At 42.1% G+C, this 25,100-nt stretch overlaps 3 protein-coding genes across 4 annotated transcripts in view; all 3 read left to right on the top strand.

Annotated features, from left to right (window-relative positions):
- Nucleotides 1-25,100, top strand: part of LOC146480076 (uncharacterized) — a 61,020-nt gene that overhangs the window by 19,241 nt on the left and 16,679 nt on the right. Inside the window, exons 1-2 of one of the 2 annotated variants that reach the window (XM_085110141.1) lie at nt 4,053-4,186; nt 4,272-4,364. The gene's annotated coding sequence lies outside the window, so the exon portion shown is untranslated. Of the gene's footprint in view, nt 1-4,052; nt 4,187-4,271; nt 4,365-25,100 lie in introns of those variants that run through there. The other variant, XM_085110142.1, reaches the window with a different exon arrangement.
- Nucleotides 8,816-17,240, top strand: LOC146480079 (uncharacterized). Its single transcript, XM_085110144.1, has 2 exons — nt 8,816-15,669; nt 16,360-17,240. The coding sequence occupies exons 1-2, from the start codon at nt 9,446-9,448 to the stop codon at nt 16,367-16,369; spliced, it is 6,234 nt and encodes a 2,077-aa protein (XP_084966270.1). The 5' UTR covers nt 8,816-9,445; the 3' UTR covers nt 16,370-17,240.
- Nucleotides 23,331-25,100, top strand: part of LOC146480078 (uncharacterized) — a 3,059-nt gene continuing 1,289 nt past the window's right edge. The window contains exons 1-5 of the mRNA XM_085110162.1: nt 23,331-23,598; nt 23,805-23,997; nt 24,568-24,707; nt 24,800-24,909; nt 25,043-25,100. The exon at nt 25,043-25,100 is cut by the window's right edge and continues 112 nt beyond it. Of these exons, the coding sequence (XP_084966288.1) occupies nt 23,443-23,598; nt 23,805-23,997; nt 24,568-24,707; nt 24,800-24,909; nt 25,043-25,100 (657 nt within the window). The 5' untranslated portion in view covers nt 23,331-23,442. The remainder of the gene's footprint in view (nt 23,599-23,804; nt 23,998-24,567; nt 24,708-24,799; nt 24,910-25,042) is intronic.

Genomic DNA, 25,100 nt, shown 5'->3' with positions numbered 1-25,100 from the left:
GGGGGGAGGGGAAGGGAGAGAGCCTGTTGACAAAGGATTGCAGCCGCCATTCCGCCCCCCCCCCCCCCCCCCCTTGTAATTAACCTGTCATTGATCTGTCATCAACATGTCATTATCTCCGTTGATACTTTGGAATGTAAATAGATCGCACGTGAAAATGACAGGTTGCGGTAAATTACGCGCTTTTTTCCAGTTTTGTGAAAAAAGAGTGTGCTTTCAAACGAGTTAACTCGGTACCGATCTTCGGCGTTTCCGAAAATAAGGATCTGCTTGTAGTCCCTGGGCAAGATGGCGTTACGAAACGTAGGGTTTCGAGTCGCACAAGCAGTGGGTTTCTCTAACCTGAGTTGTATGTCATGTGCTTGGCAAGCTGTCCGTTTTTACATTTATTCTTCACCCTTACTAGTCGCTGCAGTGAGCCGGCTTTGAATGAGAACATTACTTCAACTTCTGGAGTATCTCCGGACCGCACTTGTACAAAAAGATCGGTAGCGCTCTTAAGCCGGCAGGAATTACACCTTCGGTGAAGCGAAGTAAAGATTAAAGTCTTGCCAAGGAAAAAAACGCTTTACTCGGCCGGGGGCCAAACAACAGGAAAAACGTCTCGTAGGACACTTACCTTCAGCTAATTTTTTTAAGGGTTAGGATCTCATCCTACCTCCACCCTGCGGATGTTCCTAACCCATTTTCGAAACCAAGCGAGGAAAACGGGGAAGATCCCCTCACAGTGGAGGAGAAAATGCAGGCATCGATAAATATTCCACAAGAGGAAACGGAAACAGTAATCAAGGTTTGTTTATTTCACTTTATTCGATTTCTAAATGCATGTAGTGCACTTTATGCACCTATCAATGTTAGGGCCGAGGAGGGGACTCCGGGCATACGTGGAGCATTTGATTACCTTTGCTATCTCCACCCTCGGGAAATTGACTGAGAGTCTGGGCCCCAGGGTGGGGACGTTTGCCTTTTTTGAAGAGGAGAACTGGGCCCTTATTCAGGTACGTATATTTACTGTATTTAAAAAAGGCACTCGTTTACTAAGAATAGAAAGGAGCACTTTAAATAGAACAGTCATTTCTAAATTGTTATCTGTTACAATAAAAGACAAGAACGAACAACGTATTTGAGGCAGAGACGATACTTTGATGTCCATAAAGTGTAGTAAAATTCACAAATACACGACCAGATATTCTGATATTCGATACAATTTGTCTCCAGGGGGGTAGGGAGATTTTGGATACCTTAAGACAGGAAAGGTTGAAGAGCACGAGTGTAAGGATGCCATGGAAAGGAAAGCGGTTAAAAACATTATCAAGAGAAATTTCCCCGCTGCTGCAAAGGCGCTGTGTGGAATGGAGTCCATGAAGTTTCATATGGGTTTTGCTAAAAGGCGGCCCGCGGGCCCGCCTTTTAGCAAAACCCATTCTCATATTTGTGTCCCCAAATTAGTTTAGGATTTTCCCAGGCTATAAGGCATTGACACGTTAATAAAGTTTCTAATCTATTCTATTAAAACACTAAGCAGACCTTGATGGAAGTTGCAATTTTCAATTTTTGAAAGATTAAACTTTTCCCAAATCCAGTGGGAAGGATTCCGAGAACATCCTTTCTTTCGACCAGAGATCGCAAGCAGCGTTTTTGTTCTACTTTCAGCCGTGTAATATGGACGAAATCCCTGAGCGAATGGCTCAGTTCTCTATTAAACAGATCGTCTGCGAGCCGCTCACCGTCAGAAGGCGCCATGTTTTTACATCGATCAGAGATGATATGCAAATTTGATCGTATCGCGCAGGCAAAATGGAGACGTCAATCAAACCTGTCAACAATCAGGGATCTGACCCGCTTTGCACCAGCATCTGGTGTACAGCGGGTGCCTTGGCACGGCGGGCATACAACCTTTGTCCACAGGCTTCCCCTCCCCCGCGCCACTTCACTCGAGGCCAGTTCCTTCTCGGCCCTTCCAACCGGAGCCTGTATCGCAGGTACTACAGTAGCATATGAGAACCAGGGTAAGATGGGCAATAAAGGAAAACAAACAGTTTTGTTCAATTCGATCTAATCTTAATTCTCTTAATCTTTGACGTAATCACTCTTCACTTAAATCATTCTGATCCGTGAATTTTCAAGTGAATCCAGCAGTACTAGATATGGATGCCATGTACCTCTGGTTTTGGCGTTTTGTGATGGCACATAAACAAGTCAGATTATAACTGCTTCGGCTTTCGACGAAGCTTACAAAAATTCAACAAGCAACTTCCTTTCGCTGAACTTCACGAACACACAGTGCTCCCTTATTCTAGTCATTGCCTGTCTCCTCTGCTGAGGCCTCAAGGAACTGGAGCGGAGAGACTTGTCGCTCCTTTTTGTCTAAAGTAGCCTTTGTGGAGAAGAGAGGGTTGTTGCACGAGCCAATCAGATTTGTTGAAAAATCCCAACAGTTAATCTGTTTTTGCGGCCAAATTTTGGCCGAAGACAGACCAACCTGCGTGGCTGGCGGAATTACGGGCGAACATGGGCGCCTATTATTCAGGTGGCCGAGCAGTTTCTAGTTCTTAAACCCTGCCACCATGAACATCTCCGTTCAGAATTTTTCCAGCCTCTGTAGACTTGCACGCCCATTCTCCTTTGAGCTGTGCCTCCCTGATGTGGTGATGCCAACAAGAGTCATTTTTGCTCTTTGTGTTTTGAGCCTGTCAATTATTTGCTGTTTCCTTTGTAAGGTTGTTATTATATAATCTGCATTTCTAGATAGCCTCAGTTTTGTTTAAATTTATTTTTGCATAAGATGAATGAAAGATGCCGTTTAGCTGTTATTAAAATACTGAAGATACTCCCGATCTGGAATTCGAAAATTAGACAGCGTAGATAAAATCATTTTGCTGGCCTGAAATTTGGGGGAAGGATTCTCTCAATTACAAACACGGATGGTTTTCCATCTCACAGTGCACCTAAAAACTGATAATCATGCTAAATTTGAAGTCAGACCTTTAATTTTCAAATCTGATTTAAGGGATTATATTAAATGTGTAAAATGTTTTACAGGCAGCTGACAGTGTGTCCACTGAAGTTCAATTATTTTCTAAGGCGGAGTTCTGTCCGTTTGGCTTCACCCTTCTGCATATAAATGTACTCCCTCTTCAATTCTATTCCCACATAGCCTGGGTAGTTTCAAACTGGGTTTCCTTAAGGCTCTACTCTCTAATGTCAAAACGCATCTAGATGCTTTTTAGCACAGCTACATTTCTCAGTTATTTTCTGTAAAATCCTTTTCCTATTGGCAAACGTTTCCAATTCATGAATTTTTCCGAAGCGATGTTTTATGAAAATTATTTGACATCGGATTTCCATACAAACACTGTAATTTTAAGACGTGTTTGCCTATTCGTCAAAATGGCGTCGAAAGCCGTGATAAGGCCTATTGTATTGGGCTTATGTAGAACTGTTTTAATCAGCGACCTCAGTTCTACCACTGAATTAAAGTACCCACTTCTGTAGTCTCTTATTCAAAAAGTTTAAAAAAATTCCAAAAGAAAATTTAAGGGGATGGAAGAGCTAGGCTTGCTCTACATATAGTGTACGCCATATACCCTCATGGTTCGTTGGACGTTTGGCTCTTTGCCTTTAGTATACAGAGCTTCGAGATTCGAAAAAGTTCGAATTAATTAAAAAAAAATTCCCAAATCGAAACCCGTTGTTTGATACCTGCAGCTTCAAAATCATTCATCCATCTTTCAAAATGGAAGTGAAAATTTTGTCCCCTTCGGTCGTAGTGGTCCCTTTTCTCCATCAATCATTCATCTTCATTTACCGCCATTTTTTGAAGCCGAGCGCCCTTAACCGCGCTCGACCCAGTCTCAATCCGTGGCCGGCCCATTCTCTTCTGAGCCTTGAATTCGTCCGGCCCAATAAGTGGGAAAAACAGCGCTGCTAAAATTAGGTCATGCATGAGATGGCATGTTCGTTGAATATCGGTTGACTTTTATGATTCCGGGATCCGGGAAGCAAGTAGCGTGGAAATTGATTGACAGTCCGGTTACATGTAATATTATGCATGCAATGTGAGGTCACGCTGAAAATGAACTTTCGGTTTCCTAGAAGGGCCGTTAATTTCATTTCATTTTCCTAGAATTCAAACAACAATCTGGGCGCAAAATTCAAATCTCAAACTACGTTCCATGTACCAGAGGTAAGAGCTATCGTCATAACCATTTTGTTTTCGATGATCAGATTCCATTTCGCCAGCGTAAATTATTGTATTGCCTTTCACACAGAATGTCATAGAATGCCAGATCCTGTGACGACTCCCGACGCTGCTATACTGGCCTGATGCTGCACACTTTCGCTCACGGAACCCCAAAACACGGGTAAGCATACAGGTTTTACATTCAACATTGTTTGTATGTGAGCTGACATCGTATTGTGAGACAGATCGTGCCTTGTTATGAATTTTTTCGCATCTATATGTCCTTAATCCAAAACCAGGCAATATTTTCACCGCAATCAGCGACGGTTCGTCTTGTTCAGTTGGACTTCGCTCCCAGAAAATGCAAAAATAACTGACTCAAGTCCCTGGAAGACGATTACCCTAAACACGGTGCAACTACACCGTAACGTTCAAACAAGACTGTACGGTGTGCCGAAGCAGAGCGGTGAGGGGGTGTTCTAACAAAGACCCACTGAATACTATAGGGTCAAGAAGAGAAAACAAATCAGCACTGCAGCAGCTAAACATAGATTCGTTTACTTTGGAAGGCTCTATGTTCGTAGCTAACAGAGCAATCAGGCAAGTCTGAGCTCCTCCTAAACAACATACGATTTATTTGAAATTGTTAACCGAACCTCACAATAATATAAGCCGCTCAAATTCCTTCGATTCTTTGGCATGTTTCAAAAGGTCATTGAAGCGATTGTTAGTAAAACGCGTAACAGTTTAACGAGGCTTCCTTCTTCTTCCTTTTTAAAAATATTTTTTCTTTTCACTAATTTTCATTATTACTTTATTTATGAAAAAAATGGAAATCATCAAACAAACCGACGTGGAAGAATGTACCGTGTTTGGCGCGATAGTCTGTCACTGAAATCCCAGTGAATAAGGAAATTAAATCCGTCGTTTATCTGTTCGGTTTATTCGATTACTTCTATTCATTCATTAATTGAAAGTAATAATTGAAATAAGTTAAAAGAAGAGATATATTACGACGATTCTCGTTACGCCGTTACTCCTTTTAGTGACAATCCGTTAAAGCAACCGCCTCAGGCATATGGAAATCTATTTGCAATAAAATCAATTTTGATTGAATCCCAGCGATAACAAATTGCTGCGGAAAACGAGTTTATACGTTTGTTACTATGCTTGGAAATATAGAATAGAAAAGAGCGTAGAATAGAGCCTAGAATGCCTGTACTGTCAGCAGGTATCTCAAACTATAGTCTTGAAACCAAATTCAAATTCAAAATTCAAATTTTAAAAATCTGCTTGTTTAGCATTGAAGCATTTAAGTCGGTTTGTATAATTACTCAGAGGCTTTTCTGGAGAGCTCATAATTTTGCTCGTGGGGATGGGGGAGTGACTTCTACTCCTTAAAGTATACAGCCTTCAATCCTTTTTCCCGCCTCTTTCGCTAAGCGAAAGTCATCTCAAGGCGACGAGATTTAACGGCTGCAAATTTGTGCCCGTTCAAGTGTACTTCTCACGGTCTAGTTATCTTGTTTAGGGAAAACAGTATCAGTTGATTTGTCGCTAGCGAATTCAAATTTTAACGAAATCTTCAATCTTGAGATTCAACTGATCTAGCGTTGCGGAAAAGGAACATACGGAGTCATACGGGGGTCAGAGTTATATTTTAAGGCTCAATCTGCGAAGGAAATGAGCTGAAATTTGCCCTGTTTTACTAAGAAAGCCACCCTTTCGAACTCCGGGACTTGCTTGTCAAAGGAAGAGTAAATGCTTTTTTTTGGTGGACAGCTCAGAGGGGTTGACAATTGAGGGTTTAGGAGTTGCAATGCCTTATTTTCCTTGCTAACAATTAAAATGAGGAATGACTAACAATGAACTAAAACAAGCTACAAGGAGCTACAGTGAGTTTACAATGCTAGGACTACAATAACCTATAATGAACTGTTATAAATGCGCTTCATACACTACATTAAAAAAAAAAAAACTCAACACCTTGGAGCTCTGAACAAGAGCCTGAGAATAAGTGCAATTTACGAAAGGGAAAACAAAACGAACGCAATTACAAGTCTCAGTAAACCTTTTTTGTGTATAATACTATTAGTCAGTTGACACCAGTATATTCAAATTATCTATTTCCGGTTTTTTTTTTTTTCGTTTCGTTTTTTTTTTCTTTTCTCCTTTTCTATTTAAAGTGGACCAACAAAAAAATTTTAGGTTAATCAGTTTCCAAAGTTTGCCTATTACGAAGGAGTTGTGAAATAATTTACTTATCCTACAAATGTATGGTGTACCAGCTGTGGTTTTCAGTAACGAATAGAATACGAGGAAAAATAGCACGGAGATACATGGAACGTGTGGTTGTCGCTGCAAAATGATTTTATATAGCCACGACAAATGCCCCTAATACTTAAAAATATTTTGACAGTGTAACGTTCTCATCTGCAAAATTGTATTCTTATGGCCAGATATGTCATAAAGTTAATTTGGCTAAGAAGCCTAAAGAAACTACAGAAGCTTATGAATTAAGGTTTCCTCATAATTCATTACATGTTTTCGTAGAACGTAGTCCAATCTGCAAAACAGAATGATTGGAATGTAATCGTATTACCCAAAGTTGTAACAAAACGGGTCGTTAGCTATAACATACAATTGCCTCATAGTAATTAATTCACTTCCTTTCATTTTCAGCGCTGTCCATCGTGACTATTCATCAGCCTAAAAAAGATGTCGGATCAAGCCTGGGATCAAGGCAAGTCACCTTCTTGTAAAAACAATCGCGGCGAGATTCAGTAAAAAAATATTGAGGGAAAGTATGATACTGGCGGTTATGTAGTCGCATTTCTCTTCGTATTGCTTTTGAAACGTTGGGACACGGGACGCATGGGATACCAGTGAGTTTTCAGGAGACCCCACTAAACATGCTGCATCGTAAGAGGGAGGGGGGGGGGGAGGACTCAAATCATATCGACTAGCATCCCATTGGGAAAGGTCGACCGTGATTTTAAATTGGGGGAGGTTATTGCGCATGAATTATTTGTCCATGTAAAATTTGCTGTTAGCAAATTTTGTCTTACTAAATTAAATGTTACATGATAAGTGATACCACGACTATCATGGTGATACCAAAGTACAATTCGTCTATTTGCAATACTGAATCTGGGGTTGTTTTGAGATTGCACACGACTGAAAAGCTTTTCTACTAATTTATTGGTCCACGGTTGGGTTCTGGGAGTTTTGTTGGAACCAAAAGGATTGCGCCAATCGAAGCTTGGAAATCCAGGCAACAACGGACTATTTGATCCTGTTTTGCCTGTCCATCGGATACTGCACTTCGCTATTTTTGTAAAATCAGCATTCCCAAGAGGTTTTGCGACATGGACATAATTGGTTCGGTCTTGGTCGTTTCGATTCTCCTCTAGATTAGTTATTGGTACTGTAAGAGAAAAGTTGAGTTGCTGATACGCATGTAGTCGTGCAAACATCTCCGATATACAGGCTTTCGGCTCAGTTACCTTTTGTCACTGCTTTCAGCAGTCGGTCAAAATAAAAGTCAGCGATTGTAATTTGAAATACATTGAAAATCGAACGAATCCTTCGGCAAGAATTATCAAATTTCTCATTCTCGAGATCAATAGGGGCGAATCGTTGGGGTTGTTCCTTGTAAGCTTTCGCATCTCTTTTGTTAGAGAATCGTTCACATTATGCCTGCCGAAGTTTCTTGTACTGAAGTTTTGGCGAGTTGTGAGTGTGTTATAAGTTCCAAGTCAGCGACCCCTAGACCAATTTAGCTGATTTGGCCAGACTTTGTGGCTCTAGTCGGATAGTATTTCTTCAATAGAGTCTCGGTAAATTTGAAGTTTTTCAGATCATTCTAAACTTATAGCCAATTTCCATAGACATTACTAATACTTTTCTCTTCCCTAACTTAATCTCTTGGTCAAAAATACACAAAATACAAAAAGACACAGTTCTTGGCGTTAACGTGTGAAGAAACAAAGCCGTATTTTAAAATCGTTTTCTTTCGATAATTTTTTTTAACAATTTTTACTTGCTTTACATGACACGAGATTTACAATACTGAGCACTACTAACATTACTTACAAAACACAGAGTACTAACCACAATAACGATATCTACATTGATAACAATACTTACTATACTTACAACACTAAAAAAAACTTCCACTGTCCACACTACTTACAGAAATAACGCTATGTCTTTTAGTGAACACTTTTTCCTATTTTTACTAACAAAACATTACTTTACATCAACCACAATTTGACAATTTTACCCTGATTCCGTACAATAATTAATAAACAAGCTAGAGAGCAACCGCTAGAAATTCTTACTGCTTACATCAAATGTAATAACGATAATTTTTGGCGGGCTTCGAACTTAATTTCAGAAAATGTATGGCATATAGCTTTTTTTTGCTAAAACAACGAACGCGTGCGGACCGAGCACAGGACGGTCTGAAGACTGACTGATATCTTTAGCCTCCTAGTTAGTGTATCAGTCCACATTCACTTTCGATTTCAATAATTATCGTACCAGGGCGGATCATCCAACATCCTAAATTGCTTCACAAAAATAGCTAATTAATAGTACTGTCTTGTAACAAAACTTTAATGAATTGCAGGTGAATTAACTCTGGACGACACACTCCCAGTCGTGGTCCATTTCTCCATTTCGGACGAGACTGATTGTACCTTTCCACAAGAGGGGAATTACCATGATGTATACTATTGGCAAGCTCCGGACTTTCTTACTGAATCTCTTTTTGTTGACTTCTTGACGGAAATTGTAGATGCAGTCTCTGATCGGGACACTAAAAGGTTCCTCAGGCTTTTCCAGCCTTCACCTAAGTTGAAAGATGAGTTGGTACGACTGAACCAAAAACGAAAAAGATGGTTCATTGGCTACGAGGACGACAATGCTTGTTCACTCAGAGTGCGTGAAGTCTGCTCAAATTTCTGTAGGATTGAAGATTTCATTTCACTTTACCCATCTGAAGGAAGCCTAAGCATCAAAAGTATTGATGTCCTCGTGAACAAAGAAACAGACCCTTCCGGAGAGTTGCGGAGAAGAATAAACCAGACACTAGCTGCTGATGTAGCGAGTTATGAAGAGTCAGAGGCTGTTGAAGAGCCAGAGGATAGCGAGGATGTCGTCGTGGAAGATAAATACTCTTCCGAGGAAGAAGAAGAGATTGATGAGGAAGTACAAGCGAACCCTGAAAAGCCTTGTTATTATTCGTCACAGATAGAAATGGCATCGATACTCAAGAAACGAATTGACACCATTATGTGGCATTACCACAAGATTGCGAAGCTGAGTGATGTGTTCGACAATGTTGATTTCACAGTGTACACAGCAAGGTACCGGATGCTGAGCGATCAAACTGAGAAGAGAATTTGTCACCCAGATGCCGGTGTCTTATCGAAGAAAGAACTGGAGGCACGGAATGAATGTAATGCTAAGAAAAGGATGTTTATGTATGTCCGCAGCGCGGAAACCGACACACACTTTGAGCAACTAAAGCAAGATGTTCAAAGAAAGCCTAAAACCCTCTTCATCATCATAGCAGACGAGTGCCATTGGGGAATCACCAAAGACAGAGAACAGAAACCATCTGCTCATAATCTGTTCATCAATGAGTGGTGCAAGGACAACTCCCCCGGAAATGTTGTTGTGGTTCAAATTTCGGCGACACCCTTTAATCTTCTAACCACGAACTCTCGCCTTCCTGAAGTCCAATGTCTGCTTCTTTATGACAAGATATCTACTAAAGAAAAAAAATACAAATCAGGAGATCTGTTGGTGTTGGAACGAGAGCCATACTTGGATGAGAATGTAAAACAAACCTCCAAGCAAGTAGAACTGCACGTTGTTCACTGGTCAGAGGTTGAGTTGAAGAACTTTGAGAGGGGAATGCGGATGAAACTCAGATCGACGTTATTCATGGAACACGCACCGCGTCGGTACCTTCATGTTTCCTCACAGGGGAACGTGGGCGTTTCATCTAATGAACACGACGCAACTGAATTCATTGTACAAGGGCGACACGGTATCGTAACTATGAAAGCCATTGTAAGTAAAGACCAAGTGCTTACAATAACCAGAGATGCCAACGGAAAATTACAAGCCACAACTGACTCTCTGAAACCAGTTAAGTTTGAAGTCAAGTTGGATTTTGGTGTTGGAGTCTTAGCATTTTCCTGTTGGGACAGAGAAGATCACTATTTGGCAGTTGATGATAATGACTGCGTTACTCTGCAAGCCGCCAAAGTTGAAAGAAAATGTGGTGTGTCCGTCATGAAACCCAAACATGATGTGGCTAGAGTTTCTTTCGAGTTCTACATCGACCAGTGTGGGCCAGCAGAAGTCAACGTCGTTGGACAACAATACTTAAGCTTAAACTACTACCTCGGAACAATGAAGTGTTACAACAAGACAGATCAGAAGATAAGAGAAGATGATTTCTTCCAACGGATCGTGGACAAGGCCAAAAGACGAAAGCTGCTCAAAGCGGATTCATCCTCCTTTAAGATCGACGCCTTGCTTTGCGCAGAGTACTGCTACCATGTTGTTCATGTCAGCGTCTATGACACTGATGACAAAATAAGACATGCACTATCCTCTGACATCGACCAGTCACCCGCTGCTATCTTCGACAGAAGACTCCTCTCCTTAATGAAGCAACTAAAGAAAGACAAGAGGTACATTCATCCAGAGGCTTTCGAGTTGGTTCGAAGAGAAATCTGCAACGAGGCCAAACAAGATTTTAAAGATAGCATTAAAGAATTCGTGAAAATAAAGAAACACAAAACGTCTACAGTAAAAGAAAAGGAATTAAAGGATCTTGGCGAAGATTTGATGGCCTCATTTGTAGCCTGCTTGATGTATCTTTCACAGGAAGATCTACAAACTATCATACAAGAGACCCGTGAAACCGAGATCATTGAAGAAATCAAAGAAACTTTGCAGAAGGATGATTGCCAGAAATTGGTTGATATCTGGACGAGTATTGTTCAGGAATACGAAACAGGTTCCTTAGTAGAGAATCTTATACAGAGCGGCAAAGGAGAATTGGGCAAGATGAAAATTGTACGAGCAAAGAGCATGGAAACCGCAAATCAATTCTTCCACACACTACGATTGGCGAGAGCGATATCTTCCCTGGAAGAATGTTTCGAAATCATACGAGACTATGGTGGAATTCAAATCGAGAAACAATTAATGAAATCATCAAGCCCTTTCTTTGTGAAGCTCCAGCCGGTTGACTGCCAGTACAAATTTGATTGTTGTTGCAGCGAGCTCACCCTACAACATGGCCGCAAGAAATGCTTCAATTGCAAACATGTACACAAGTCAATCACTCAGTATGAAGACCTGGAAAATCTGGCTTGCATCCTCATCTTGGTTGATAAAGGCCGTATGGGAGACACATTTCCACATAGCTTTGATTGCCTCGACCTTCGGCTTAACTACGACAGTAGTCGGGAGTTCAAAGAAGGCTCTCCGCTGTACCTTTCAACTGTCATTCAAGAGCTGGGAAGAATGTGCCGTTATGCAAAGGTGTCTGACGGGGAATCTCGTGCTCAAAACGCCCCTTACGTGTTGGTTGGGAGGGTACTGTACAAGAGGCTCGAAGAATCCTTGGAAAAGTCCCCAGCTATGAGCGCAATTTCCTGTACGAGACCTGACCGATATATGATCACCAGAAGAAGAAATAAAGGGACCGTAACATCTTTACTACGTTGGCTTGACTGTGAAGCGCACAAGGACAGCTATGACCACGAAAACAAGCAAACGCATTGCAACAGGATCCTTCTCCAAGCTGAACCCCAAATTGGAAAGACGGGAACCTATCTCTGCCTCATAAACCTATTGAGACTAGATATCCTTGGAAAAGAACAGGTGCCATCAACTACAACCACTGCGTTTGATGAAGGTGCCTTCTATCTGTACAAACAGAGCGACTCTTCAGAAGACGTCATGGCGGAAGAAATCAACGAACGACAAGACTGGCAGTTCCCCTATTGGAAAACAATCAAGGAAGCTACAAGTCTTTCCGACAAAACAGTGGTTCCTGGGAAGTACTCAATTGGAGGGTGTTTCTATACGCACGACTTAGAGGAAAGTCCTTTTTTTCTCATGAATAGGGTTAATCTGAAACCAACCAAGTCAGCTCACCATTACCAGAAAACCGAATGTGCAGATGGCATGCGCGCTTGGCACTGGTACCATTTCCAAAACTGTCCAGAATGTGGAAGACTCCTTCAAGGCCACGATCCAGTTTTGGAAACCTTTAAGGTGGAGTTCGATGGCAAGCCAATCAATGTCAAATGCTCGCTACCAGCTGGCAGTCTGCAATATAGCCGTCTTCAAGAACATCTTAACAGCATTCGATCGACTCATGGTGTGAACGAGCTAAGCAGGACCCCAGTTACAAACAACGTCCCCACTTTGCAGTACTGGATATTCCATCCTTCGCACAGGGATGATCCTCGTAAATGTCTCCTGAATTATAAACATGTGATGCAAGAAGAAAACCGCGCGGCTAGTTATGTGCAAGTTGCCGTTGTTCGAAGTAAAAAGTTCCAAGCTTATAGATCCACATGGGGCAAGATTCTTGCTATTTTCCAGTTGCCTGATGAACTGCCCAATTGTGAACTTGGACCAAATGAAGGAGGCGTGGGATACGCCAGGCTGTTTATCCAGAAAACGGCTTTTGCCTTAAAGCTGGAATATGTTTTTGTCATTGATGACAACGTGGCTGTCATGTCTAAAGCAGTATTCAGTTCTGATGAGCAAGCAGCATCCAGTGCCAACGTTTCAAGGGACGACAACGGTGTGGTGAAGATGGAACGATGCTCATTCTTTAAGCCACTGAGTCATCTCCAGAAAATAGCTGAAGGGAAGGAAATTCCTCCCGACTGCGGAAAGCAGCTAGAGCCTCACCCGTTAAAGGAGCTGCTTGATGCCCAACAGTTTACACTGTATAGTTACACAGGCCCGGCCAAGTTGTTTGGCGATAAGCAGCATGAAAGTTATGGCGTACTTGGCCTTCTAAGGAGTGTTCCAAGAGTAGTACGACCGTTCAATAAAGCCCAAGTGTACGCTGTGATGTTGTTGAATGTTAGGAGCACCGTGGAAAAGAAAGTGTTTTATCGACCATGGCCGTGTTGGGAGGATCTACGTTTCAACGACGACTGCGACAAAGCTGGTCTGTGGGTTGTGAAATGCAACCGTTACCACTTTCTTAAAGTGCAGTACAACGACTGGATCAACAACCTCGCTCTTCCAAACATCTTCCCCTGGAGAGAAGATAGCACAATGGAGCAACGTCCATTTGCAAGCCAGCTAACCACAGAATTGGAAGAACGCATTCTCCTAGAACACCTTCGAAAGGTAGTAGAAGAAGCAGGTCCTCGTAGGTGTTTCAAAGGGCAGATTGGCTATGACTGGCTAGAGGAAAGGGAGGAAGAACTCTCTCCAATGCAAATTGTTGAGAAACTTGAAGCTGATCATGCTACGGAAGAAGCATTCGAAAATGAAGTCCCAGTCCTCATTGCTTCTTACCGTGCCTCAAATCGGACCGCTAAGAACATGAATCTTCTAAATTCAAGATTTTGTGCAACCAAAGAGAAGATTGTTTTTATCACAAGTGCAAGAGATGCAATAGAACGCTGGCCTCGGCTCACTCTGGCAACCGTACCAACCCACAACGGAATTTGTTTTTTCTCCGAAATGAGTGACAGAAACGCTCAGTTTTCCATTTTGTCGGCTGCTGACCCAAGGAGACATCATTTGCGATGGATTCTAATTGAGGCATCCTTCCTACCACACTTTGCCACAAACCCGAGAGAAATCGCCACAACCCCCCACGCAGAAGAGGCATCGTCTGAAGACGATAAGGTGTTTACAAAACAGAAACCAAACGCGAATGAATGTACTTCATCCTACCGCGTCAAACACACTAGAAATGATGGAGACAGCCTTACGGAACTTCTTCGCCCAAATGAACCGTTTCGACAAGCCATTCGAGTAACAGAGTCTCGCCAAGTAAAGCGACCTCTCCAAGGATCTCCAAGCACACAGCGATTTCCCCAAGGAACTAATAGAGTGAAAAAATCTCCTAAAGATTTCGTCAGTGTCAACACCTCTTTTCATGATTCCCCCAGCAAGCGACGAAAGATTGAAGACTACTTCGTTCAGCGGGAAGACCGAATGACAAATAAAGAAGAGGACTATGGTGGTATCACGGCAGACTTAAACAATGAAATGTCAAATTCAGAGAAATGGGCATCACAGAATAAGATGAAAGAGGCTAAAGGTGAGGAATTGCGGGTCAAAGGAAAGACGAAGTTCATTGCAAACCAAGGTGACCGAAAAAGTGAAGAGTGTCACAAAAGTGCCTCCAAAACTTATAAAACCACCTCAGACCTGGTGCTGCTGAAAGTGATTAAGAAAAAGGACGAAAAGGGGAAATTAAAGAAGGAAAGTGCCAACAGCAGAAGAAGCTCCACCCAAGAGATAGAAATGGTATGGAGCAATGTGCAAAGTAAGCAGAAGGCTTCCACCTCTCAGTCCGAAGACGAAGAAAATAACGAAGTTCAGGACGACTTCTATGACAGCAGCCAAACCATCGCAAGCTCTGTTTATTCCCTTGAAGACGATGACATGGAATGGGCGAGCAGTTCTGCAATGTCCCCTGTATTTACCTCTCCTCATCAAGATGTACAAGCTGAAACTGACGATAACTCTAGTGGCAATGCGCTAATGAATAGGAGTCAAGAAAATCCAGCAAGGGGAAAGACGTCTCCTAGCAATATAGCATATATGACGGGAACCAACAGTGTAACAAAGATTATCGTTGATCTTTGGAGGGAGTACAGAAAAATGAAGCGCAACAATGAGGGAGACCTTACCATGGAGCAAGTCAAAGACAAGCTCAGCCACTTCACAACCAATGATTTGGAGATGGAAGACAACCAGGGTTACACGGCAATCTTGAAAGCCTGCTCGCTGCCCTCCATCAGTCCTCATGTTATGCAGTACCTTATAGGCACTGCAAAGGTAAACCTCAACCATAATCTTCCGCATACGTTTGACAGAAACCACAAAGCTACCGCAGGATTAATCCCAGGAATGTCTCCTTTATCGGTGGCGATACGGAGAAGCAATGTAAGCTGCATCTCGACTTTCATGACCCGGCAATCTGAAATAGACGTCCTGAATGCTGACGAGGATGGAAACACTGCTTTACATCACTGTGTGATTTTGATATCAAAAAGTGCTTTTCAGAAACTGTTTCCCCTGTACAAACTATTGGAGTGGAAAAAAATTAGGAACAGTCAACGCAGCAGTCCCCTGGACATCGCATGGAACTTGACGCATGGAACTCCACTGAGATCTCGGACAAAGAAGCAAGCACTGAAATACATCCTCGAGGAAATGGAAGAAATGGACTTGTCATACGTTTTAAGGTAAATTTCGCTCTCTTGTGCGAGATATGTCCAGAAATGCACACTAATGAGATGCATGCACTGTATGATAGACATCACAAAGTATCCCCTACCCTAAATTCTTACTAAAACAAAGATAATTCTGTTAAACATGAAGTCATGTGAAAACGACAAAAAGGTCTCTTCAATATAAAGTACCTAAAATCAAGGTTAGGTGAACTCCTGGACATAAGTGTCTTGTGCCGCCACGAAGAACATTTAGGCCTTTTTTACGCTTAAAATCCTGACACAACACCGTTCAGGAAACCTGCCGCTGTAAGTGTAAAGTAAACGGGTAAATGGATCAGCAGGACCAAACGGCGTCTTACATTTTTGTTCCTGAACAAACCCATCCAGGATATGTAGTACAACGTGAACAACTGCGTCTCCAGAATCGACCCTGAATAGTGTTAACATAGTCTCAGATAAGTAGAATTTATTACTGCTTGTTTCACGACGTAATAACGTATATTATTTTATCATGTTTCGGTGCGAAAGCGCATGACTTTACAGGTAAAACGGGCTTGTACTACATTAGTCCAGATAGAAACAATTTGCTACATTCAGGCTGAAGCTAACAAAATTGCGATGCTTGAGCTTAATGATGGGTTTGAAGAATTGTCTAATTATCAAACAGTTATTTAAACATTTCTTTTTGTGTTTTGTCATAAGCTTGCAATGAAGACTGAAGACAGCTGTGGTCAAGAAACATTTAGCAACCGGAAGCAGAACTTACAAGCCAGAAATTGAAATGATGAGTAGTCTTCCATTTGGAGGTTAATCTGCCTGGAATTGAAAACTGTCTTTTGCGGTCACTGTATTTTAGTGTATTTCCCTTGTCTGTGGCACTGAGGTTCTATTTGTATTATTTGTAGTAGCGCTCTCAACTTGAAAGGAAACACCACTGAATTAAACCGCGGGCATTCTTTTCTCGCACAACCATTTGGAAACATCTGGTCAGATTCAGTTCCCAGGAGAATAAACCTACACTATTGAAAGCTTTTTTTAAGTCGAATTTTACTCGATTTTTTTCGCCCCACCCCGACAAACTGCCCCTGGGTCTTCAAGGATGTATTTAAGTCAGATTAATTCGTCCAGCCGGAAGCGACTGGAACAGCATTCAATGTGTGACGTGAATTTTTGCTCTAGAATACAAAACGAATCACCACAGCCAGATTGCCATTCCGAAATGCAAGTGGTGCCAGTTAATGTAGAGCTACTGTAAATAGACTGATTCTTGTAATGTCTACAAACCATTTAAATAATAAAAAAATAGTATATTTTTTAGCGCACACTCTGTATAGTTATTCGAATGCGCTCTCCAAGATAGAAGGCAAACTAAGTTAAAAAAGCAAGGTCATAATTTTATTTAAGGATTTTATTTGAATAGTTTTGCTACATAGTCGCAGCTTAGCAGGAAAATGTCACAGAGTAAAATTGTAGCTATTTTTATTTTTGTTGTACTATAATTGAACTTTCTTAGTAAAAGACCACACTGCTTTGTTATCCTTCAATTCTCATCGTGTTTTAATAAAAGGTATAGATCACAATTAGTTCTCGAGCTGTTTTAAAACTTTCTAACTCAGAGGGGTAATTAATCAACATCTAATTTATCCAATTCAAATTATCGAGAAAGTAAAGGCTGGTTAAAATATCCGACCGCTACAAGCGCAAGCAAACGTTTCCTCTCCTCTTCTTCTCAGCTCCTAGTGGAACTTAAGTCTCAAACCAAATCCCACCATCTATTTTTGTTCTGTGCCAGCTTTAAACGTGGTAGAGTATTTCCATTGCCCGATCTTTACAGTTTTGGCGGAAACAGCTTTGGTTTAGGCTTAACCTCGCACGATGGTCCGACCGGGTTCCACAGACGAAAGTTGCCGCCTCTTCTGCAGCAGAAACTTCTCCAGTACTAGATCCGATTTTAGATTCAGTGATAACCTTTTTTTTTACTGGAGTGGGTTATCGCCCCTCCGCCAAACCCCAAACCTGGAGGGGCAGTAAGTTTCTGTTGGGGTTTTCGATCTCCTAGTAATATACCATCTACCCGGGTTTGATATCGGAGTTGGCTTCTTCTTGATACGCTTTCCTCCTAGGCTGCAAGCCTTATCTACCCCAAGCAAACTGGTTTTGGGGCGCCGGCAAGCCGCCCTTGTACTTCCAGGATCCGTATCATGCCAGACAATTTTTTAAGGGTTAGGATCTCATCACTTACTCCACGCTGCGGATGTCTCTAATCCATTTTCGAAACCAAGCATAAGTTACACGTGGGATAGGCAACAGAACAAGCGACAAACCCGGGCGCTTAGCATAACAATTTTGGCGCCAAAACTTGGCAAGCAACATGGCGAATGGTAGTCTGTAAACAGGCTGTTTGGTCGAGGATGGAGGAAAATGGGGAAAAATAGCGAAGAGGGGGAGGGGGTGGGGAGGAAGCTGGGGAAGAGGGGAATGGTGAGAACCTCTTGACAAAGGATTGCAGCCACCATTCCGCCCCCTTGTCATCAACCTGTCATTGATCTGCCTTCCATCGCCAGTTTTGTAAAAAGTCGTTAGCTTGTCCTTTAAAGAGTCAACTCGGTACCGATCTTCGGCGTTTCCAAAAATAAGGATCTGCTTGTAGTCCCTGGGCAAGATAGCGTTAGGAAACGTGTGGTTTTGAGACACACAAGCAGGACGTCTTCCCAACCTGAGTTGTATGTCATGTGCTCGACAAGCTGTCCGTTTTTTACATTCATTCTCCACCCTTACTAGTCGCTGCAAAGAGCCGGCTTTGAATGGGAACAATACTTCAACTTCTGGAGTATCTCCGGACCGCACTTGTACAAAAAAGATCGGTAGTGCTTCTTTCGCCAGCAGTAGTAACACCTTCTGCGAAGCGAAGTAGAGATGGAAGTCTTGCCAAGGAAAAAACGCTCGACCAGGGGCCAAACAACAGGAAAAACGTCTCGTAGGACACTTACCTTCAGCCAAGAAGCAAGCGAGGAAAACGGGGAAGATCCCCTCACAGTGGAGGAGAAAATGCAGGCATCGATAAATATTCCACAAGAGGAAACGAAAACAGGAATGTAGGTTTGTTTACTTCACTTAATGCTATTTCTGAATGCCTGTGTGGTGCGCTTTATGCACCTATCAATGTTAAGTCTACGTATGGTAACTGTATTTTTAAAAAATGGCACTCGCTTACTAAGAATAGAAAGGACCACTTTAAATAGAACAGTCATTTTTAAATTGTCACCTGTTATTATAAAAGTCAAGAACGAACAACGTATTTGAGGCAGAGACGATATTTTGGTGTCCCGAAAAGTGTAGTAAAATTCGCAAATACACGGCCCGATATTCTGATGTTCGATACAATTTGTCTCCAGGATAGGGAGAATTGACCTAATTTGAACCATTTTGTTAGCTCAGGGTGGCGGTTTTGATAAAAAATTCTTCAAAAAAGTCAAATGCCCCACTTATGCTCGGGCTCCCACCCCCCCCCCCCCCCCCTCCTTCGGGCTTAAAATTTATAGGTGCAATACTGTACTAATCTCGTACCCAGATCTCCCGTTTCGACATTCCCGAACCGACTGAGATCTGGGTACGAGATAAATACCGTACCAGATATCAGGTTAAATTTCAGATCTTTATTGGATACCTAAAGACAAGAAAGGTTTAAAAAGTTGTTCAAAAAGTTCAAAATAAAATTTAAGGAGATGGAAGAGCTAGACTTGCTCTACTTGTGATGGCGTGGAGGGCCTGGACGCGTGGAGTGGCGGGAACATTATGTAATCACAATATATATTCTCACGTTTTGCACCATGTAGATGAGTATAAGCGGAACGCCGAACGGGCATTAACGGTTGCCCATGATTAAGCGTGTAATATGACTAAAGGACATTAAATTGGCGACGAGGATGGGATCTGGGCTGCTGTTGTCCATGCTGAGATTAAGATTGTGACAGACCACAAACCTCTGGAAAGTGTGTTCAACAAACCCACCCACACGACCTCGATCCGTGTCCAAAGGATCGTCAACCGTATGATGGACTATGACTTCGTGGTCGAGTACCGCCCGGGAAAGGAAAACATATCTGACTACACTTCACGGCACCCTGTGTCACTCCTCGAGTGTTCCAAGTTCGAAATGCGAACGACTAAGGAGGTACGCCATTATGTAAATTACGTTGTGACGTGCAACACGCCCAAAGCTGTCACCAGAGACCAAGTGAAGGAAGCTACTGATGAAGACCCGGCACTAGTTGAATTGAAGAAGTGTATCAACCAAGGCTGGATAGACACAAAGGTTTCAAGCATACAGGGATACAGGCACGTTTTCCATGAACTCACCATAGTAGACGGGATGGTCTTGAGAGGGGATAGCATTGTCGTACCGGCAAAACTCAGACAGAGGATGGTAGAGATAGCACATGAGGGGCATCAAGGGCTTGTACGGACAAAACAGCTCCTGAGAGCACATGTATGGTTTCCGGGAATGGACTCCCAATGTGACATGTTTGTGTCCACTTGCATCGCCTGCCAATCTAACACACCCCAAACACATCGCGAGCCACTGAAGATGACTGAACTACCTGGGGGACCGTGGGATAAGGTCAGCGTGGATTTTTGCGGGCCTATGGCTAATGGAGACCTCGCCCTCGTATTCTACTGCCAATATTCCAGATACCCAGTGGTCGAATTCGTGGGATCCACTAGTGAAAAGGCAACCATCCCGGTGTTCAAGAGGGTGTTTGACACATATGGAGTACCAGAGGAGATCATTTCGGATAACGGCCCACCTTTCAACAGCCATAAATTTGAAGAATTGTCACAAGAAGAAGGGTTCAAGCACCGGAAAGTCACACCAGGGTGGGCAGAAGCCAACGGCGACGTTGAAAGGTTTATGCAGAGAATAAAGAAGACTGCACGGATCGCTGCATTGGAAGGCAAACCGGTGAGGGATGAAGTGCGCAGGGGAGTCAGAGCATACAGAGCAACTGAACATGCAACCACCGGAGTCAGCCCGAACAAACTCATGTTCGGAAGGGAACTACGGGGAAAATTTCCAGAGGTCAAGCGACAACCTAAACATCCGGACGACACGGTGATCCTCCACAACGACAAAAAACGGAAACTGAAAATGAAGCAGTACGCGGTTAAGAGAAGACACACAGCTGTGATGAAAATCAAAGTCGGAGACACGGTATTGTGCAAACAAGAACGGAAACACAGCTTAACGCCCCTGTATGACCCGGACCCGATGGTGGTTATTGGTGTCAAGGGAGGCATGATCACAGCCAAGAACGATGTGAAAATTCGTACCAGGAACTACGCGGACTGGAAGCTGCTTAAGAACGGGTGTAGAGAATCGGTTCAGTGTGACGACTCCGACAGTGAAGACGCATTTGAGCCGGACGCTGTTACCGTGGATAGAGCAGGTTCGGAGCAGCCCGGTACAGACCGCGGCGAAAACGCGGTGCCAACGGATAGAATACGCGAATCTCAGCATGGACAACAGCAACCCAGAGCCCATCCTCGATCAGACCATGATAGTGACCGTGAGCAAAGACATGCAGCCCGTGACAGGCCCAGGAGGAAAATAACGTCTACAAAGGACACTAGATACAAAAACTTTGTCTGTGAATAACAATATTTATTCGTTTATTTTGTTGTATTTTGCACCACATAGACTAATGCACCCTTGAACTTTATCCGCAAATGGGGGAGAGATGTGATGGCGTGGAGGGCCTGGACGCGTGGAGTGGCGGGAACATTATGTATTCACAATATATATTCTCACGTTTTGCACTATGTAGATGAGTATAAGCGGAACGCCGAACGGGCATTAACGGTTGCCCATGATTAAGCGTGTAATATGACTAAAGGACATTAAACTACTTATAGTCTGAAATTTACACCATGTAATCCCAAAGATCGTATGCAATGAACGTTTTGCTTTTTGCTTTTCGCGATTCGGATTGGAAGAAATTTAAATTAATTAAGAAAAAAACCCGAAACCAGGTCTTTAATACCTACAGCTTCAAAATCATACAGTGATGTTCATCTTTCAAAATACAACTGGAAATTTCGTCCTGTTCGGTTGTAGTGGTGCCTTTTCTCCATCAATCATTCAACTTCATTTGCCGCCATGTCTTGAACCTGAGCGCCCTTATAAACGCGCTCGACCCAGTCTCAATCCGTGGCTGGCCCATTCTCTTTTGAGGGCCTCTTCTATGGTGGCCCACTGTTCTCATAAGGAAAAACAGTCAAAATGTTATAACAAACCGTAAATTTTAGAAATAATGTCAAAATTAAATAAAAACAAAATATAATTTCTTATTGTTTTAAAAATAAATAGATAAAAAAAAAACAGCTTGAAAACAAACTAAAAAATTTATGAATTAAAAAAAAATGTGATAAAAATAAATGGGAAAAACATACATGTACATTGAATGCAAATAGAAAATATTATTTCAAATGGACATTGAAAACAACAGTAAAATCTCAACCCCAAAAATCAAAATAAAGAAAGGATATCCTTGTGAAATAACTATGAGAACAGTGGTCCACACACTGGCCCATCGTTCTCATAGCGTTTCAAAACTCAATTTAAGTTTTGTTCGACTGGCCCAGTGTTCTCGTAGCCCGCGACGTTTCCGGGCAGCGGATAGGACCCAGTACATGAAGTACCTGACGTTGTAGGCCAGCGGATAGCTGTTTCCCGCGCAAAAAGAGCGCGACTCGCTGCGTTTAGTTAAATTACTTGTGTTGGTCTGATAACGCTCCAGTTCGGACGTAGTCTATATTACCAACGAGTTTAATATGGCCAGTCGCATAAGAAAGTAGACGTGAAAACTGCAAAGGACCGCGAACGATAATGCTGTCAGTTGACGTAGGATCTACAAGAGACCTAATCAGCCAAAAATAAACTGTAACACAAACTGCAAGGCTGATACTACGTGAAAGAGTTGACTTTGCGAGACAACAACCCGACAGAAACCGACAAAACAGGGCTGCAACCGTGGACAGCTGTTTCGTTCTTATTGGAACTCGTCAGCACGGTGTAGCAGTTCTATATGAAACCAGCAACAGAGCCAGCTCAAATAAAATGCAACAAAACCCATGTCCTATCAAGTTTCGTACTTTGAACCTGCCCGCTCCCCGAATCACGCGTTGCCACACCACGTGCCTCAGGGAGAAAGCAGACAAAGCATCGAATTCCTGTCTCGCAAAGTCAACTGAATGTAGATGGCCAAGACCATCTTAACATTGAAACGCATGGACAAAACCATGCTTAAAAGGCACAGCATATCGGATCTGTAAAGACCTACGGCCCCAAAAAATAAAGTAGACGTGAAAACTGCAAAGGACCGCGAACGATAATGCTGTCAGTTGACGTAGGATCTACAAGAGACCTAATCAGCCAAAAATAAACTGTAACACAAACTGCAAGGCTGATACTACGTGAAAGAGTTGACTTTGCGAGACAACAACCCGACAGAAACCGACAAAACAGAAACCCAGATTGGCAAGAGGACGCTGAATTAAAACAAGATTTAAAGCGATACATACTTCAGAATTTGTCTAGAAGGGAAATTTTAGACTTTGTGTCCCGAGATTATGCCCAGTATGCATGCTTGGAGCTTAGGAACTTTAAGCAGGAGATTGGCATATTTTAATATCAAGTACATTGAATACAATACCGACCTGAAGGAGGTAGAAGCAGCATTGCAGAGTGAACTACAAGGGCCAGGCCAGCTTCTGGGTTACCGCTCTATGCAACGCAAGATACGGGAACAGCACCAACTAGCAGTGCCTCGAAATTTGGTCTACGATTTAATGACTGAATTAGATCCGGATGGTCTTGAACGGAGGGGAGGTGTGGGGAAAAGAAAGCGCAAGAGAGGAGCTGCCGGTACTTTCACATCAATGGTAAGTGTCTTCTTTATAACAGCAGACAGCAGTGCTCATAATTTATGCTCTGAAATACCTATTTTCTTTTACCTTGAAGTAAAGCCACTTGATTATTCTTTACACATTGTACCTGTGGGGTGTTACTTTGTCGATTTCTCTTTTGTATATTCATTGTTGTACTCACTGAAAATGTTATAAGGGATCTTTGTTGTAATGTACTACAGGGGCCAAATCATACTCATTCTGGTGATGGTCACGATAAACTAATGGGATTCATGAATTCTACATTCCCCTTGGCTGTATATGGACTCCAAGATGCATATAGTGGATATATACTGTACTTAAAGCTCTGGACCTCAAACTCCGACCCCAAAATTATTGGAAGGTGGTATTTACAACACTTGTATGAGTCAAAAGGTGAGAGTGTACACCAGTCAATTTTAATCTCGGTCTTCTTTACCTCAACCCTTTCCTTTCCCCTCCTGTACACACACACTTTTTTTCTCCCCAACCTGACTTGTGGGCTCAGTGAAATTTAGAAGTAATTCTTCCAAATTCTCATTTATCTAAAGGGATATTTACAACTAAGAAGAAACATTTTCCTTGCTGAATTTTAAGAATTTTCCAGTTTGTAGGAGGGAGTAACATTGACTGATTTATTAAGTAAAGAAGCATAGTATATAGTAGTTTTCTGAGCACAATAATTTAACAGGAATTGAAATGAGAGGTACTGTACTAAATAATACGAATAATAAATAACATAGTTATGGTTTGACATGCATTGTGATTGTATACAGGCTGAGTCAGATTAAGTTCACACAGGAAAAAAATAATGATAACCATGAAGGAAAAGAATAACAATTTTTCTTCATATATATGTAACTCATTATGCTTGGTAACCAGGTTTACTGCATTATTACAAGCAAAGAGATGTACATCTTATGATGAAAAGTGTCTCTGTGTTCTGAATCTACTTTTTTCCCCAAGTCATTAGTAATAATCTCAGGCTTGACAAGGGAACAGAAACTGGTTATATGGCCACCATTCATTCTTACTTGAGGCAACAAGGAGATGCTGCTAGTAATGGAACTGATGCTGTTCATTATGGCCCATCCACAAGTAATAAGGTATTATTGTGTAGTTTATTGTTAAGTTCAAGTTAAATCATACAAGTAAAGGGTAGTTTCTGACCAAGTCCTCTATTCTGTCTTAAACACAGATTGAAAGATGGTGGCGGGAACTTCACAACCGGTTGGAAAGGTTTTTCAAAAGGCAGTTAATGATGTTGCTGGAGCGAGGACATTATGATCCTAACAATCAAACTGACAGGTACATTCATTTTTTAACACCTTTTTCTTTCAAAGGATAGTGACTGTTGTTATCTATTTTATATTTTACAAGGTTGATTACTGTAAGTTGTCAGTGTTGTTGGTTGTTTTACAGTTTGGTTTTTATCTTGTAGAAACCTGTCGGCCTTCATATATATCCCTGTGATCCAGAAAGAAATGAACATATTCAGA

Source organism: Pavona decussata, unplaced genomic scaffold (genome assembly GCF_977016875.1).
Source record: "Pavona decussata unplaced genomic scaffold, jaPavDecu1.1 SCAFFOLD_56, whole genome shotgun sequence".
NCBI lineage: Eukaryota > Metazoa > Cnidaria > Anthozoa > Scleractinia > Agariciidae > Pavona > Pavona decussata.
This window is presented reverse-complemented; position numbering and strand designations above follow the sequence as displayed.

Coding starts and splice junctions, on each gene's coding strand:
- LOC146480079 (XM_085110144.1), top strand. CDS start 9,446: ATGGCATCGATACTCAAGAAACGAATTGACACCATTATGTGGCATTAC.